Source organism: Chrysochloris asiatica, unplaced genomic scaffold (assembly GCF_000296735.1).
Source record: "Chrysochloris asiatica unplaced genomic scaffold, ChrAsi1.0 scaffold00267, whole genome shotgun sequence".
In the NCBI taxonomy this organism is placed as follows: Eukaryota; Metazoa; Chordata; class Mammalia; order Afrosoricida; family Chrysochloridae; genus Chrysochloris; species Chrysochloris asiatica.
Genome location: NW_006408785.1, coordinates 360,572 through 375,579, shown reverse-complemented (window position 1 = coordinate 375,579; position 15,008 = coordinate 360,572). Strand labels below are relative to the sequence as shown.

The 15,008-nt window shown below is 37.3% G+C and overlaps 1 protein-coding gene across 1 annotated transcript in view; it reads left to right on the top strand.

The window, feature by feature from the left end:
• The window catches only part of TBC1D5 (TBC1 domain family, member 5), a 519,410-nt gene that overhangs the window by 157,674 nt on the left and 346,728 nt on the right, over nucleotides 1–15,008 (top strand). Inside the window, exon 7 of the mRNA XM_006874244.1 lies at nucleotides 10,435–10,537. Within this exon, the coding sequence (XP_006874306.1) occupies nucleotides 10,435–10,537 (103 nt within the window). The remainder of the gene's footprint in view (nucleotides 1–10,434; nucleotides 10,538–15,008) is intronic.

Below are 15,008 nucleotides of genomic sequence, written 5' to 3'. Positions count from 1 at the left end.
AACTTTGATGGATAGTAAAATAATAAACTATCTAGCTAGCCTTGTACTATTAAGCAGTCTTTTAAGACCATTCACACCAATATGTTGTTGAAGTTACTTTAATAACTCAAGGGCAAATGCACTGAATTACTTTAAAATTTTTTTAATTGTTAAGAAATGCAAGATTTAATCTAAATTTCCAGTTGTAGCAAAGTCTTGCCGTTAAAAATATTTCTATCTACTTGTATATTCTCCTACAGTTTTTGACCTATATTAGATAAGTAGGATGACCGGGGAGAGAAGGCAGTATAGAACTTGAGTAACTCAGTGCATCGAAGAACTAATCAGGAGTTTTGATGTTAACTGCTTCTTAGATGGGGATGGGCACCACCTCATGAAACACCTTTCTATCCCTGCCACACATTCTCTACTACTTTTTCTTGATGCTTGGATTTTGTGATTTGTTTCATTAAACTGCCCAGTACCTGGCATTCATCTCATCAAATTTTTGTCATTTTGAAAACGTGGAAAGCTGAAGCTCAGAAATTTCTTTACTTGAGTAAGCAAATGTAGCTCGTCAATGCTGAAGCGGAAATGGTTCCTGGGACTCCATATATTAAAGTTAAAATATACCAACATATATTTTATGTTAACCTTGTTTGCCTAGATTGAACACTTCTTCAATTTAACAAAAACAGATAGCTATTGAGTCCAATCTGAGTGCAAAGCATTCATTCTGTGGAGCAAAAAGAAATGACTCAGGTGTCTCAACTCTGTCTTAGAAAGAGATTGGAACCACATAAGTAGGTAACATTTTTCCTCGATTGGTTCCTATACTTTAATTTAGGGTTTCTCAACCTTGGGAATGTTGGCATTTTGGCCCAATCAATTCTTTTGTTTTAGAGATTTGGAGATTGCATAGGATGCTTTACCTGCTTCAGGCTCTAGGAGACATACTCTTTACCTTTTTTCCATGGTTTTTTGTCTGACTGAGGGTGCTCTGAGGCACCATCTTAGATCAGAGATCTTAAACAAGGACTTTACATTCGGACTAATAGTTTCATCTTTAGGCCTTGTTTTCGTGACTCTGGTCTTGGTTTAATCTTTTCCCAAAAGCAGTGTTGCAGTTTGAGTGCTATTTGCTGATTGGAGAAGCAGGGAATGAGAAAAGTTTTAATTTCTAAACCCAGAAAGTCCTGCCACTTTTCTCCTCTCTCTTTGTACTATCAGTAACGGGAAGCCAGGTGGCACTTTTAGCACTCTGCCTACAGATGTTTTTAGCTATATCACCTAGTTCACTAGGTCTGTAAGTTTTCCTTTTAGCAGAGTGTTGCCAAACTTACCTGCTCTCCATAATAAGAAATTCCTTTCCTCCATTTTCTGATAATGCTGTCTTCATTTTCATCCGAGCTTTCACTGGCTGTGTCCTTGTGTGCCATCTGGCCTTTGCTCGCAATGTCTACCATAGCCTGTTGTCTTTCACAGTGCCCTCCGCAATGTCCTCCAACTTCTGTCTAGTCCTGTAGACAGTTCCACCACAAGTTTTAGGACTTTTTAGCGCTCCAATTTTAGGTATCAAAATCTATATTAGTATCTATTGCACACAGTAAGTCAACCCAAAACATAGTGACTTAGAACAATAATATTAATTTATTATTTCCATAGATAAAGAATTTTGGAGCAGCTTAGTTGAGAGACTCTGGCTTAGGAGTCTCTCATGAGGTTGCAGTCACGTATTGATGGCACATGTAGGCATCTGAAGGCTTGACTAGGGCTGGAGGGTCCCATGTGGCTCTTCTCCACATAGGTCTTTATCGGACTGCTTACACATACCTTCCCCCAATGTTATCTGTTAAATAATCTTTAGACAAATTTTTTAATGACCACTATCTTCGTGCAGCTTCCCAGGTCTCCCTGAGGAACCTTTCCATGGTCTCCAGCTAGTAAGGGAAAATACTTGTATGTGGATGACTTGACTAGGGGCATTTTGTGATCACATTTCACTTCTACTCCCCTTCTTTTGACTACCACTCATCAGATGACCACAATTTACTGAATGGGCAGCTGAGAAATTAAATCCAGTCATGTGTCTAGAAATAAAGAGAAAACAAGGTTGACTGTGCAGAGAGAACAGTGAAATCATCAACCCAAATAGGACACAGGAAGAAAAAGGACTCGATGGGCCTCCTTTCATTCTATATCACATTATTCCTCTCGATGGTATTTGGCTTGATTTTCAGTTTTCCTTTAATAAAACAATAAACCACAGTAAGGTGTTATAGTTATTTTGGTGTTTAATAGTATTCTAGGGAGTTTTCCTCAGCTCATTTTAAATTTTGGATGAGTGCTTGTTTTGATTTTCTGGTTTTGACGTATGGGCATAGCATCCGTTATTATTCCTTTAAGTCCGCTGTGTTTCTCTGTCCTAGCACATGATTATAAACCCTCACCAAGGGCTTTATTTTTTCCCTTGGGGCATCTTACTGAATACTTGCATCGTCAGTAATTCATCTGGGCCCAATGCTTTGTCTGTTTTAATACTTCTAATTACCTAATTATGTACTAAATGCAATGACAAAGCCTTCTACCAGTTGTTTTTTGTTTTTTGTTTTTTTTCCCCTTAACCCTTTTCTTGCTTGGGAAATATTCCTTCTGTCTCTTTGTTGTCTGAGAAGCTCTTCCTTACAGATAACTTACCTATTTTCCAAACTCACCTTTACTGTCTGTCTTGCCCTGTTGAATGCTGTTCTAACTAACTTCCTTCAGGCACCTGGGTCCCTGGTTATTGGTGCTCTAATGTTGGTATTCACTTCCCTTTCATCCCCATTTCTGATTCATTTCCACATCCTGCGGTCATTGGAGAAGGTGTCCAAAAAGCAAATAGAATAGTCTTGTCAGAAACCAGGTTTTTTTTTACTGAATGGTTGGTTATTCTTCAATTAATAGATCTTGTGATGTCCACAGCAAGTGTCCATGAATCAAATGTAACAGAAATCAACAATGTTGAAATTATGATGAACTGTTTCTCAGGATAACCAAATCATTGATGAAAGCAAGATTTTCTATATACAGATCCTTCAATGAAGTAGAAGTCAGACGTTTTCATTCTTATTTTTTTCTCTTCCTCCTTTTTTCCTGAAGTTACAACCATTTCAGTCATTTTTTGCTGGTGATTGTAGATTTGATATTGACTCTTCCAAACCTTAACAGTTGTTAAATCTGGCTTGCATCTGTATCCTGTTATTTTTTTTTATTGTTTCTAAAGTAGATTAACTGTTTCAAAGATAGTTTGGTTAGACTTGATGTTCAAATTACTTTACCCTATACTAGATGAATTCAGACCAACTGGCCTGGGGTTAAAAAAAAAGTCTCTAAATGCATAGTGGATAGCACGGAAGCTATTCAAAAACTTAAACATGCCATCAAAAACTGGTGATTACTATTGCCAGACACCTTACTATTTATATGTCTCTCTCATTTCTGATTCCTATAATTATAGTGTCTTCTGGATTGAAGTCTGATAATATGATAGTCAGATATTGTTGTAGGAAATGTATCGTTGTTCAGGTACATTCATTTAAACTTATAACCTAGTTTCTTCTGTGTAACTGTAAGCTCATGGAATTTTACGTAAATGAATTTCACTGTCCACCACTGCCTTTCTATGCAGGACATGGCAGGGTCTAGTACTGGCCCGTGTCCCTTTAAGCACAGTCACCACCCATCTGACTCGGACACTTGTGCTGCATCACTATAATGTTGACCACATTTCAGTGATGCTTTCAGATTAAGACAGGCTAGGAAGAAAGGATTGGAAGTCTACTTCTAAAATCCATCCCACAAAAACTGCATGGCTGACAACAGCCTGACTTGTAACTGATTCTGGGGATGAGGTAGGACTGGTCAGCATTTCCTGCCTATTATGCATGGGGTTACCATGAGTTAGGAGCAGCAGCAACATTTCCTGGACTCATTCATAATGAGGAGAAAAGCACTGTGGGGTGTGCCGCTGCTCTGCTAAGTACCTAGCTGCCCAGGGACCATTATTACACTCTCTGTGCTTCAATTCCCTCACCTGTTCATCGCTTCAGATCATCTTCAAACACTCCTTCAGCTCAAGTCTTCTCGGGACTTCAGTTCTTTTCCCAACTTCTGAAGTGACATAAACGGTTACTTCTTTTTTAGAGCATCTCTGTATCTTTCTGCCTTTACGTATTGATGCTTTGGATTCTTCATCAGAATTTAGAGGGCAAATTGTACTTTTCTAAAAAAAGAGAGTGTCATAAAGCTTCACAAATTGGCACTTCAGCATTATAGAGTAGAATCTTAGATGGTGCACTATTGCACAGCAACACTGTGCCTCCCTCCACACGTTCACAGTTGATTGGGTATTTGCTAAAAGTGGATAATTTAAATTATCTACCTGCAATTTAATTCCTGTAGATCTCTAGTTTTTAATCTTATAAGTGGTTAGTGTGCATTTAAATGAAACCAAGCATTGGTATGTAATATAATTTACATTTTCAGTAGTTAGATATTAAACTCTTACTATCTAGTTCATAGATAACTGCTACTAAAAACATAGCAGTTTTGGGGACTTTCTCTTCTCCCATGATCCATTGAGATCCCAACAGCTACATAGAACTGAGTGGGACTACTACTGTCCATAAAAAATCCTAAAGTGTGTTAAGAAAATCCCAAACCCAATCCCACTGCTGTCTACTCAATTGCACCTCATAGTGACCTGCAAAATCATTAAGAAAAGCAGTCTGAATCTTAAGGCACAAAGCCTGTGTAAAGACAGGACAGATGCAAGTCATGAGGAAAGGGGGGAGAAAAAGTCATCTCTCAAAACTGCTATTCTCTTTTTACCGTATTGGCTATGTTTACCCAAGAAATTTCTGTAAGTAATTTATTTCATGAACTACTTGCCTACACCTAATCTTGATCACTTTAATTTGGGATATTTGTCATTCTAATAAGTCTAGCAACTTTATTTGGTCCAGATAAATAATTTAGAAAGTTTTTGTGTGCCTATTCTTTTTTTAATACATTAGATATTATTCTGGAAATTCTTTTATATCTATATTCTGCCTGCTTAGAATCTACCTCCAGGTTAATTTTTCTCTTGTTTGCAAATTTGTTCCATCCCTGCTTCAGCTCCCATGACTGAGTATGAAATATCTGTAGGTTATCATGTTGAAGTTTACAGAGATGGTCTGAGGTAACATTGCTCAGTTTTTTGGGGTAATACTGCTCCCCCATTTCCCCCACATCCAAAATATGAAATCTACTTGCTGCTACAGAAAATATTAAAGAATTACATCTGGGAATAATAGCATACCAAAAACAATTTCAAGCAAAAGCCAAGGAACAGAAGCCTTATTTTATTTCTTAAATTAGAACTAGAAAAGGAATGCCCGACCAGTCACTATCCATAGTTCACCCAGGAACCTATCCTGAACCAGAGAGAAAGTGAGTTATAACTCTCACAGGGAGTCAGGAAAGGATCAGAGTGAAACATGAAATAGGCTCTGGTATCCAGACATAGCTTACAATACTCATAAGAAGTAAATCAATCATTATTGTGCTTTAAAAAACTCATTAAGGAATATTTCTGATCTGATAAGGTTCCCATGCCTCAATGCTCTAGATAATTTTCTTCTGTAGTAGCTCAACCACTTACCTCCTGTTTTCTGGTTCCAAACCCACATTTCTAATTCATGTCTTGTACTGATCATTTCCACCACTCGCCTGTCAGTTTGTCATACTGTGATGGCTTGTGAGTTGCTGTGTTTCTGGAAAATATGCCATGTGTATTCTAAATACCAGCAGGGTCACCCATGGTGGACAGGTTTTAGATGAGCTTCCAGACGAAGACAGATTAGGAAGAAGAAATAATGAACTACTTCCAAATATTTAGTGACTGTAAACCTTATGAATAGCAGAGAAACACTGTCAGATATAGTGCCAGAAAATGAGCCTCTCAGGTTCGAAAGCACTCAAAATGCGGCTGAGGAAGAACTGCCTCCTCAGAGTAGATTTGACAATGATGATGTGAATGGAGTAAAGCCTGTGGGAGTAAAGACCACGGGACCTTCATTTGCTGATGGGGCACATCTCAAAATTAAGAGAGACAGTTGTAAACATCCATTAATAATCAGACCATGGAATGTATGACGTATGAATCTAGGAAAATTAGAAATTGTCAAAAATGCAATGGGATGTATAAACATCCATATCTTAGGCATTAGTGAGCTGAAATGGACTGGTATTGGCCATTTTGAACCACATTGTTTACTATGCAGGGAATGACAAGTTGAAGAGGAATGGTGTTGCATTCATCGTCAAAAAAGAACGTATCCAGATCAGTCATGAGGTACAGTGCTGTCTGTGATAGGATAATATCCATGTGCCTACAGGGAAGACCAGTTAATACCACTATTATTTAAATATACACACAACTGCTTAAGCCAGTGAGGATGAAATAAAAGAATTCTACCAACTTCTTCAATCTGAAATTGATCAAACATGCAATCAAGATGTATTGATCATTACTGGCAATTGGAATGCAAAGGTTGGGAGCAAAGAGGAAGGATCAGTAGTTGAAAAATATGGCCTTGGTGATAGAAATGATGCTGGAGAATGCATGATAGAATTCTGCAAAACCAGTGATTTGTTCATTTCAAATACCTTTTTTAGACAGCACAACAGACAATTACACACATGGACCTCACCAGATGGAATACACAGAAATCAAATTGACTACCTCTGTGGAAAGAAACCATGGGAAAGCTCCATATCATCAGCCAAAACAAGGCCAGGTGCAGATTGTGGAACAGATCATTAATTGCACCTATGGCAATTCAGACTGAAGCTGAAGAAAATGAAAACAAGTCCACGAGAGCCAAAATATGACCTTGAAAATATTCCACCTGAATTTAGAGATCATCTGAAGGACAGATTTTATACATTAAACACTAAAGACTGAAGACCAGAAGAGTTGTAGGATGACATCAGGAACTTTATACATAAAGAAAGCAAAAAGTCATTAAGAAGGCAAGAAAGAAGGAAAAGGTCAAAATGGATGTCGGAAGAGACACTGAAACTTGCTCTCCAACATAGAGATGCTAAAGCAAATGGAAGAAATGAGGAGATACAAGAGCTGAACAGAAAATTTCAAAGGTCAGCTTGAGAAGACAAAGTCAAATGTGCAAAAATCTGGAGTCAGAAAACCAAAAGGGAAGAATATGTCCCACGTTTCTCAAGCTGAGGGACCTGAAGAAAAAATTCAAGGCTCAACTTTCATTCTTGAAGGATTCTCTGGACAAATTATTGAATGATGCGGAAAGCATAAAAAGATGGAAGGAATACACAGAATACTGTACCAAAAGGAAATGGTTGATGTTCATCCATTTCAAGAGGTAACATATGATCAAGAGCCAATGATACTGAAGGAAGAAGTCCACGGTGTTTTGAAGGAATTGGCAAAGAATGAGGCACCAGGAATTCATGGAATGAAAATTGAAATCTTTGAAGAAAATGAGGTGGCACTGGAGGCACTGACTCATCTATGCCAAGAAATGTGCAAGACAACTATCTGGCCAACTGATTGGAAGAGATCCGTATTTGTGCCCATTCCAAAGCAAGATGACCCAATGGAATGTGGAAATCATTGGCCAATATCTTTCATCTCCCATGCGAATAGAGTTTTACTAAAAGTAATACAGAAACGGCTGCAAGCACACATTGACAGAGAACTTCCAGCGGTTCAAGCCAGACTCACAAGAGGACTTGGATGAGGGATAGCATTACTGATGTCCGATGGATCTTGGCTATAAGAAGAGAATACTAGAAAGATGTTTACCTGTTTTTTATTGACTATAACAAGGCTTTCAATTGTGTGGATCATGACAAGCTCTGGACAACATTGCGAAGTATGAGTATTCCTGAAAATTTAATTGTGCTCATGATGAATCTGTACATGGACCAAGAGGCAGTTGATGGAAAAGATCATGGGAACACTGAATGGCTTAAAATTAAGAAAGGTGTGTGACAGGGTTGTATTCTTTCACCATATTTATATAACCTGTATGCTGAGCAAATAATCCGAGAAGCTGGGTTCTATGAAAAATGTGGCATCAGGATTGGAGGGAAGACTCATTAACAACCTGCGACATGTAGATGATATAACCTTGTTTGCTGAAAGTGAAGAGGACTTGAAACATTTACTGATGAAGATCAAAGAGCACCGCCTTGGGTATGGATTGCATCTCAATGTAAAGAGAACAAAAATCCTTATTACTGGACCAGTAAACATTCTTACCAATGGAGAAAAGATTGAAGCTGTCAAGGACTTTATTCTTCTTGAATCAACACTCATGGAAGCAGCAGTCAAGAAATCAAAGAACACACTGCATTAGGCAAATCTGTTCACTAGACCTTTTCAAAGTGTTGAAGAGTAAAGATGTCAGCTTGAGGGCTAAGGTGCGCCTGACCCAAGCCATGGTATTTTCAGTATCCTCATATGCATGCAGAAGCTGGACAGTGAATAAGGAAGACCAGAGAAGTACTGAGGCATTTGAGTTACAGTGTTGGAGGAGAATATTCAAAGTGCCATGGACTGCCAAAAGAATCAACAGATCTATGTTGGAAGAAGTGCAGCCAGAGTGCTCCTTGGAGGCCAAGATGGCCAAACTTCATTTCTCATACTTCGGACATATTGTCAGGAGGGGCCATTCGCTGGAGAAGGGTATCATGTTTGGTAAAGTGAAGGGTCAGAGAAAAAGAGGAAGACCCCCAGCGAGATGAACCGGCAAAATGACAGCATCAATGGACTCAAGCTTGGTAACAATTGAGAGGTTGGCCCAGGGCCCGGCAGTGTTTCGTTCTGTTGTACATCGGATCACTATGAGTTGGTACTGACTTGATGGCATCTAACAAAAACAACAACTGACCATGTAGTACTAGCAAGGCTCTGTTGTTGATTGCTGTAACATGATCTCATCTTGTTTAGTAGGTCAGGGTTATCACCCTACTTACAGACTCATAAGGCTGTGTCCTGGTATAGTTAGTTCTGTGAGCTAATACACTGGACTGCAAGGTCAGTGTGAAGCACAAGATTGGCAGTTCAAGCTCGCCAGCTGCTCCTTGGAAACCCTATGCAGGGTCACTATGAGTCGGAACCCTGTAAGACAAAGATTAATGGGAGATACCATTGTAAAACACAGTACTTGACACATAACTAAGCACTTAGTAGATAGATATTTATTGTTAATTTTTAAGTGCTTGGTACAAAATGTATAGTTTTTCATATAAACACACTGCTATTAAGTAGATTCATACTCGTAGTGACCCTATAGGACAGAGTAGAACTGCTTCATAGGTTTCCATGGTTCTAAATCTTTACCGGAGCTGACTGAGGCATCTTTTTCTTGTGGTTCCAACTGCCAACTTTTGAATTAGCATTCAAGCACTTAACCACTGGGGCTCCTTTCTTCTCTCTTGTGCTTCTTCAAATACTGTTTTCTTTGTTACCTTCCTATTAAAATAGGAAGTCACTTCTTGTGTTTTTCAGTTGTAAATGTAGGATTCAAAGCTCTTTCCATACTTGCCCCACCTTTTCTTCTCACATTCTTCTACTTCTACCAGCCAGTTGTATTTCATGGAATTCTCTTTTCCTTCTGAGAATACTAATTAGTATGCTATCTTACACACTGGAAATACTCATTACCTTCTATGCATTTATTGCTTCCTTCCGATTCGGTTACCTTTTCTAGTGAAGTTGCTTGTTCCTCTAGCCTTAAAATTGTCACTCACACTTTCTATGGACTCTATTCCCTAGTGTTTGTTCGTTGCATTGTTATGAGTTTGCTTTTTGGTGGGTGAGTTATAATTGTGTGTTGTTGTATTATAAACAGGTATTTAAGTTTCTCTCAATAACTTTAAAAAGATACTCTGTCAAACATCACCCTAAAGGAACTGGCTGTGTTTTCTTGTTTTTGTTTTTTATTTTTTTAATCCAGAGAGCCATGCTGTCTAACATTTTCTCTATTGCAGGCCTACATTTTAATCACCTGACAGTATGGTCATGTTTAATAATGAAAATCTAGATGTTCATATCAAGAAAAAGTATGATAATGAGTGCTTGAAAAAAAGGTGATACTTAAATTTCGTGTGTAGAGCATTTGGTGACTGAAAGTATACTAAGGCAATTGAAATGTTGAGATGTTGAAAGTTATTGTTTACTTTTGTGATGTTATCATTTTCTCAGCACTCTCTGTCCCTCTTAAAGAAAGTAAGGAAAGCAGTCCAGCTAGTAGTGTAAATGGAATGGCAATACAGCCTTGCACTGAATCCTAAAGCGGCCCCTTGGCACCTCTCAGAGATGAGAGTTTGAAGATGAATCGTGAAACTCTACTAGCCTATTTCAATCCTATGTTTTCTTTTTTTCAGATTTCCTGAAATGCAGTTTTTTCAACAAGAAAATGTGAGAAAAATTCTTACAGATGTTCTTTTCTGTTATGCCAGAGAAAACGAGCAGTTGCTTTATAAACAGGTAATGAAAATATCGTACAGGTGGCATCCATTGACTCAAAATTTTCTATACAGCTTGACAAATGATAGCGCAATAATGTAGCCTTTATTGTATCCAGAGTTGTATCATAATGGTAAAGCAATCAAAGACCTGCTTGTCTGCTGCATAGCGAGAAAAGTAAGCTCATTGAAGCACATATGCTTCTTCCTCATTATACGACATTCCACCAAATTGTCTTCTATAAGGCTGTTCAATCTTTTCTTTCAACTTTTGGGAGTTTGTTTATAAACAGCCTCTTTAAAGCCAATCTAGTAATAAAACTTTTTAGACTTGTAGGTATAAATATTGTTTCTAAGTACAGCATTTATAAATATGTGAAATGCCATATAAAAACGAAACTATCCCATTAGTCTTTAAAGTTTACCAGTTACAGAACTTTAGAAAGTCCCTAGAAGGTCACAATTTCTGAGATTCATATTTAGTTTCTTAGGGATCCTGTTATTTGACTCATCTCATTACTAAAGCAAAGCAGATTGTTGGATTATGCATTTTCATTAAAATGTCAATTATTTACTTGATACATAAAGGTTTTCTAATTAAATTTACAATGTTCCAATATAAACAGATATGGCTGGATATTTTTATGTATTTCTTCAAATATATAAATGGTAATTCAGACTGAATTCATAAATTGTCTGAGAATCAAAAGTTACATGTCCAACTCATGACCACCTAGCGTCACTGTCATACAGGAGAGAGAGAGTAGCTGGGTTACGGTCGAGATCAATTCCTAAGTAGAGCTTTCAGTCTAATTTGTAGGTAAGTCAGAGCAGGTGAATACAGTTCTTATGTAGCCTTACTTTGGTGCAAGAAAATATTTGACGTCTTTTCAGTTATTTAAAAGTTGCACATGCAGCAGTGAAGATGATTTTGATAAATTTGTTATGAGTAGGAGTTGGTTCAGTAGCTTCAAAGTAAAAGTAAATTTACACAACATTAAAGGACAAAAGTTGTCTGTAAATTGGGCGGTCATAACCTGGGTACTTACTGATCTTAAGGTAGTAAACCAAATCCAAGTACAATAATCTTAAATAATGCACTTTCTGTGATTATATGCATAGAATATCCAGTGGACTGATTTTATATTAACTTTTATATTAGTAATATGTTTTATTTTAATTACTTGCTGGCAATAACTGTTTAGAATTTGAAATGGAAAAAAAATGTATCCAGTTCATGATGGCAGTCAAAACTATAAAATGTCTTCTCATTAATTTTAATAAGAAAATATAAACCGCTGTATGAAGAAAACTTTAGATTTCATTGAATGATAATAAAAAGCAAGGGTTGAATGAATAGAAAATAATAAGCATGTTCTGAATTGGGAGAGGATAAATAAAAATATTAATCCTTCTCCAGTTATTATAAAAATGCATTAGTCCATGAGAGATTTTGTCTGTTTTTGTTTTTGTTTTCTGTTCTGCGGGGTCAGGGGATCAGTGGCACGTTCTCTTAGCAACACGTTTGGTTTAAAAAGTTCTTGATTTTGTTTTAGGTGAATGTTTACACGGAAAGCTAGCTTCCTCTTGAATGGTTTTTGTACAGATTGGTCTGTGACGTTGGTTACAGTTTTCACAGTGTGTCAGCCTTCTCAATCTTTCCATTCTGGGTGTTCTGTTTCCATTGATCTGGATTCCCTTCCCACCTAGCTTTCTTATCTTTGCTTCTGGGTAAATGTTGGCCGTTTGGGCCCACATTATTTAAGGGTGTTGTTTGTTTTCTAGCTAGACACAGTTATTTTTAATTTAATGTCAAAATGCTTCCCCACACCAAACCCACTGCCTTCAAGTTGATTGTGACTCATTGCTACCGTATACAACATAGTAGAACTGCATTATATTGTTTCCAAGGCTGTTAATCTTTATGGCAGTAGATGGTCTCCCCTTTATCCCATGGAGCTGCTGGTGGATTTGAATCACCTACCTTTTGGTTTACACCCTCGGAAACCCTGTACAGGGTCGCTATGGGTCGGACCCGACTCGATGGCACTTAACAACAACAACAACCTTTTGGTTAGCAGTCTACTGTGCTACCAGGGCTCCTTGATATTGCATTGCTGTCAACTTGGTTCTGACTTATAGCGAGGGGTTCCAACTCACAGCAACCCTGTTTAGGGTTTCTGTGCAGGTGGTGGGCTTGAACCACCAACCTTGATGTTCAAATTGACCTTGCAGTCCAGTACCTTAACCTGAAGAGCCACACCAGGACTCATGATATAGCACAGAGGTTAAGAATCCTGTGTCTGGAATAAAGTTTCTGTGGTTGAATCTCAGCTCCACTGTTAACTAGCTATATAATCTTGAGCAGTTTGCCTGTTTTCTAGATTATTTTTTCTAGATCATTTCTACCTTATTTTTATAAGATGAGGACAGTAGTAACTTTACCCTCTAAACTGTAGTGCTCATCAGACTTGATGTTGGTAGTTGTAGTTATTATTGTTGTCACCATCATCATCATCAGTATTAAATGTGTTAGTGTTGCCATATAATATGGGGAAAGGGAAGAATAACAAAGGTTGATACTAAAATTTCTATAAAGCTCCTGTAACCAAAGCAGTATCACACTAGCATGGAAATGAACAAATGGATTAAAACATTAAAAACGGGTCCAGTTATATGTATATGACATCTTAAGGCAATAAAGTAGAATGATTTTATTCAGTGGGAAAAGGATGTTGATTTGGAGTATGTGGCTATCCAGCTAGAAAAAAAAGGTTAAGTTATACATTTATTTGAAACTATATCTGAGATGGTATAAACATATCAAGGTAAAAAATATATGTGCTAAAAGAAAATTTAGGAGAACTTATATACAGGGGGCTTTAAACAGTTTGTGGGAAATAGAATTAGAACATGAAGGAGTTTTTCCACTATGTTTTGAGTCCCCCTCATATAATCTCAAGGTAGGAAAGTCCTTCCCAACCAAGAAAAACTATACAAAGTCAAAAGACCTTCCAAACCCTCCAACCCCTAAAAAAATATTCTGGGAGGAAAAATATCCTCCCCCCTCAACACAAATATCTGTCAGTGTAGAAGTCCTTTAGAAGCAGACAGCAGGGTAACCAATTTTAAAGGACTTAAATTATAACGGTGTTACTAACTTACATAGCAAGAAATCTGGCTGGGGGTAAAATGGTTCTACAGTATTAGTTAATTCAGTAGTTTAGAAATCTCATCGTATTTATCAAGCATTTACCAAGAATCTCTTCATTGTATTGGCTTTTTCAAGCTAATCTCCTCTTCCCTTACAAATATTTGAAAATACCTTGCAGTGAAGGATTTGATGATAGTGAAACAATCAGAATAAAATCATCTCAAATTATACATGTTCTCTTATAGAGAAAGAAACATCAAGATCAATTAAATCATTTAATAATGGAAGGAAGCCCTGGTGTGGCACTGTGGAATAAGCACTAGCCTGCTATCGACAAGGTCAGCAGTTCAAACCCACTAGCTGCTCCCTGGAAACTCTATACAGGGTTGTTAAGAGTTGGAACCAACTCAATGGCATTTAACCAACAATAACATAATAAATAATAACGGAAACATGGAACAAAAGCGGTAACTACACAGCTCCACTATTTGTGATCTATGTATAATCCGTTGTGTGGGCACCTAGGCAGAAATATGGAAGATCAGATTCTTGATGTTTTAGATATTATTCGGTTTCTCCTGAGCATCACATAAAAAGCCATATTTACTCCCCAGCACATGTTTTAGATCCTATAGATTCTTACAGAAAAATAATACCTTGCTCTAAAAGGATGGAATATTTAGCTGGATCAAATTTAGGGAAAAAACCTTGAGTTTCATCACAAGCTGTTAAAGCTATTATTTTGTACTAGGTGACACCCCGTTTAACATCGACCATATTGTTAATAGTTATGGGATTTTATTGAATTAATGAGACCGTTATCATGTAGTAGAATGTCTTGCTGAGTTAATTGAAACTGCAGAGCTTATATAAATGGTATTAATGAACTTTGACTGCCTGATGCCTCAGCTTTAATAAAGACGCTTGGTGGGCTAAATGAACACAGGCAGATAAAAAGAACAGGTTCAATTGTGTGAGCCTACAGGCTGTTGATGAAGAAAACTTTGTTACCTTTATTTTCAAATGGCATGAGTTTGGAAAGCAGTGACTACTAAACTATCCAGCAGGGATAAATGCTTTTAGCAAGCAGAAAAGCTAACAGAGTAGATGGGAGCAAAATACATATTTTTTTCAGAACCAAGAAATATATTGACAATACATGTTTTTAATTATGCTTTGTAAAATATACAGCATATTGAAGTTAGGATAATTCATTGTGAATATTTCCTTCCCTTTAAAGAAGGTTGTATACTTTCCGATTGTAATTATTAATCAGGTTGTACTAGTTTAGAAATGAGAGCTAAACCAACAATCTTGTTGCTGCTGGTGTTTTTATAAT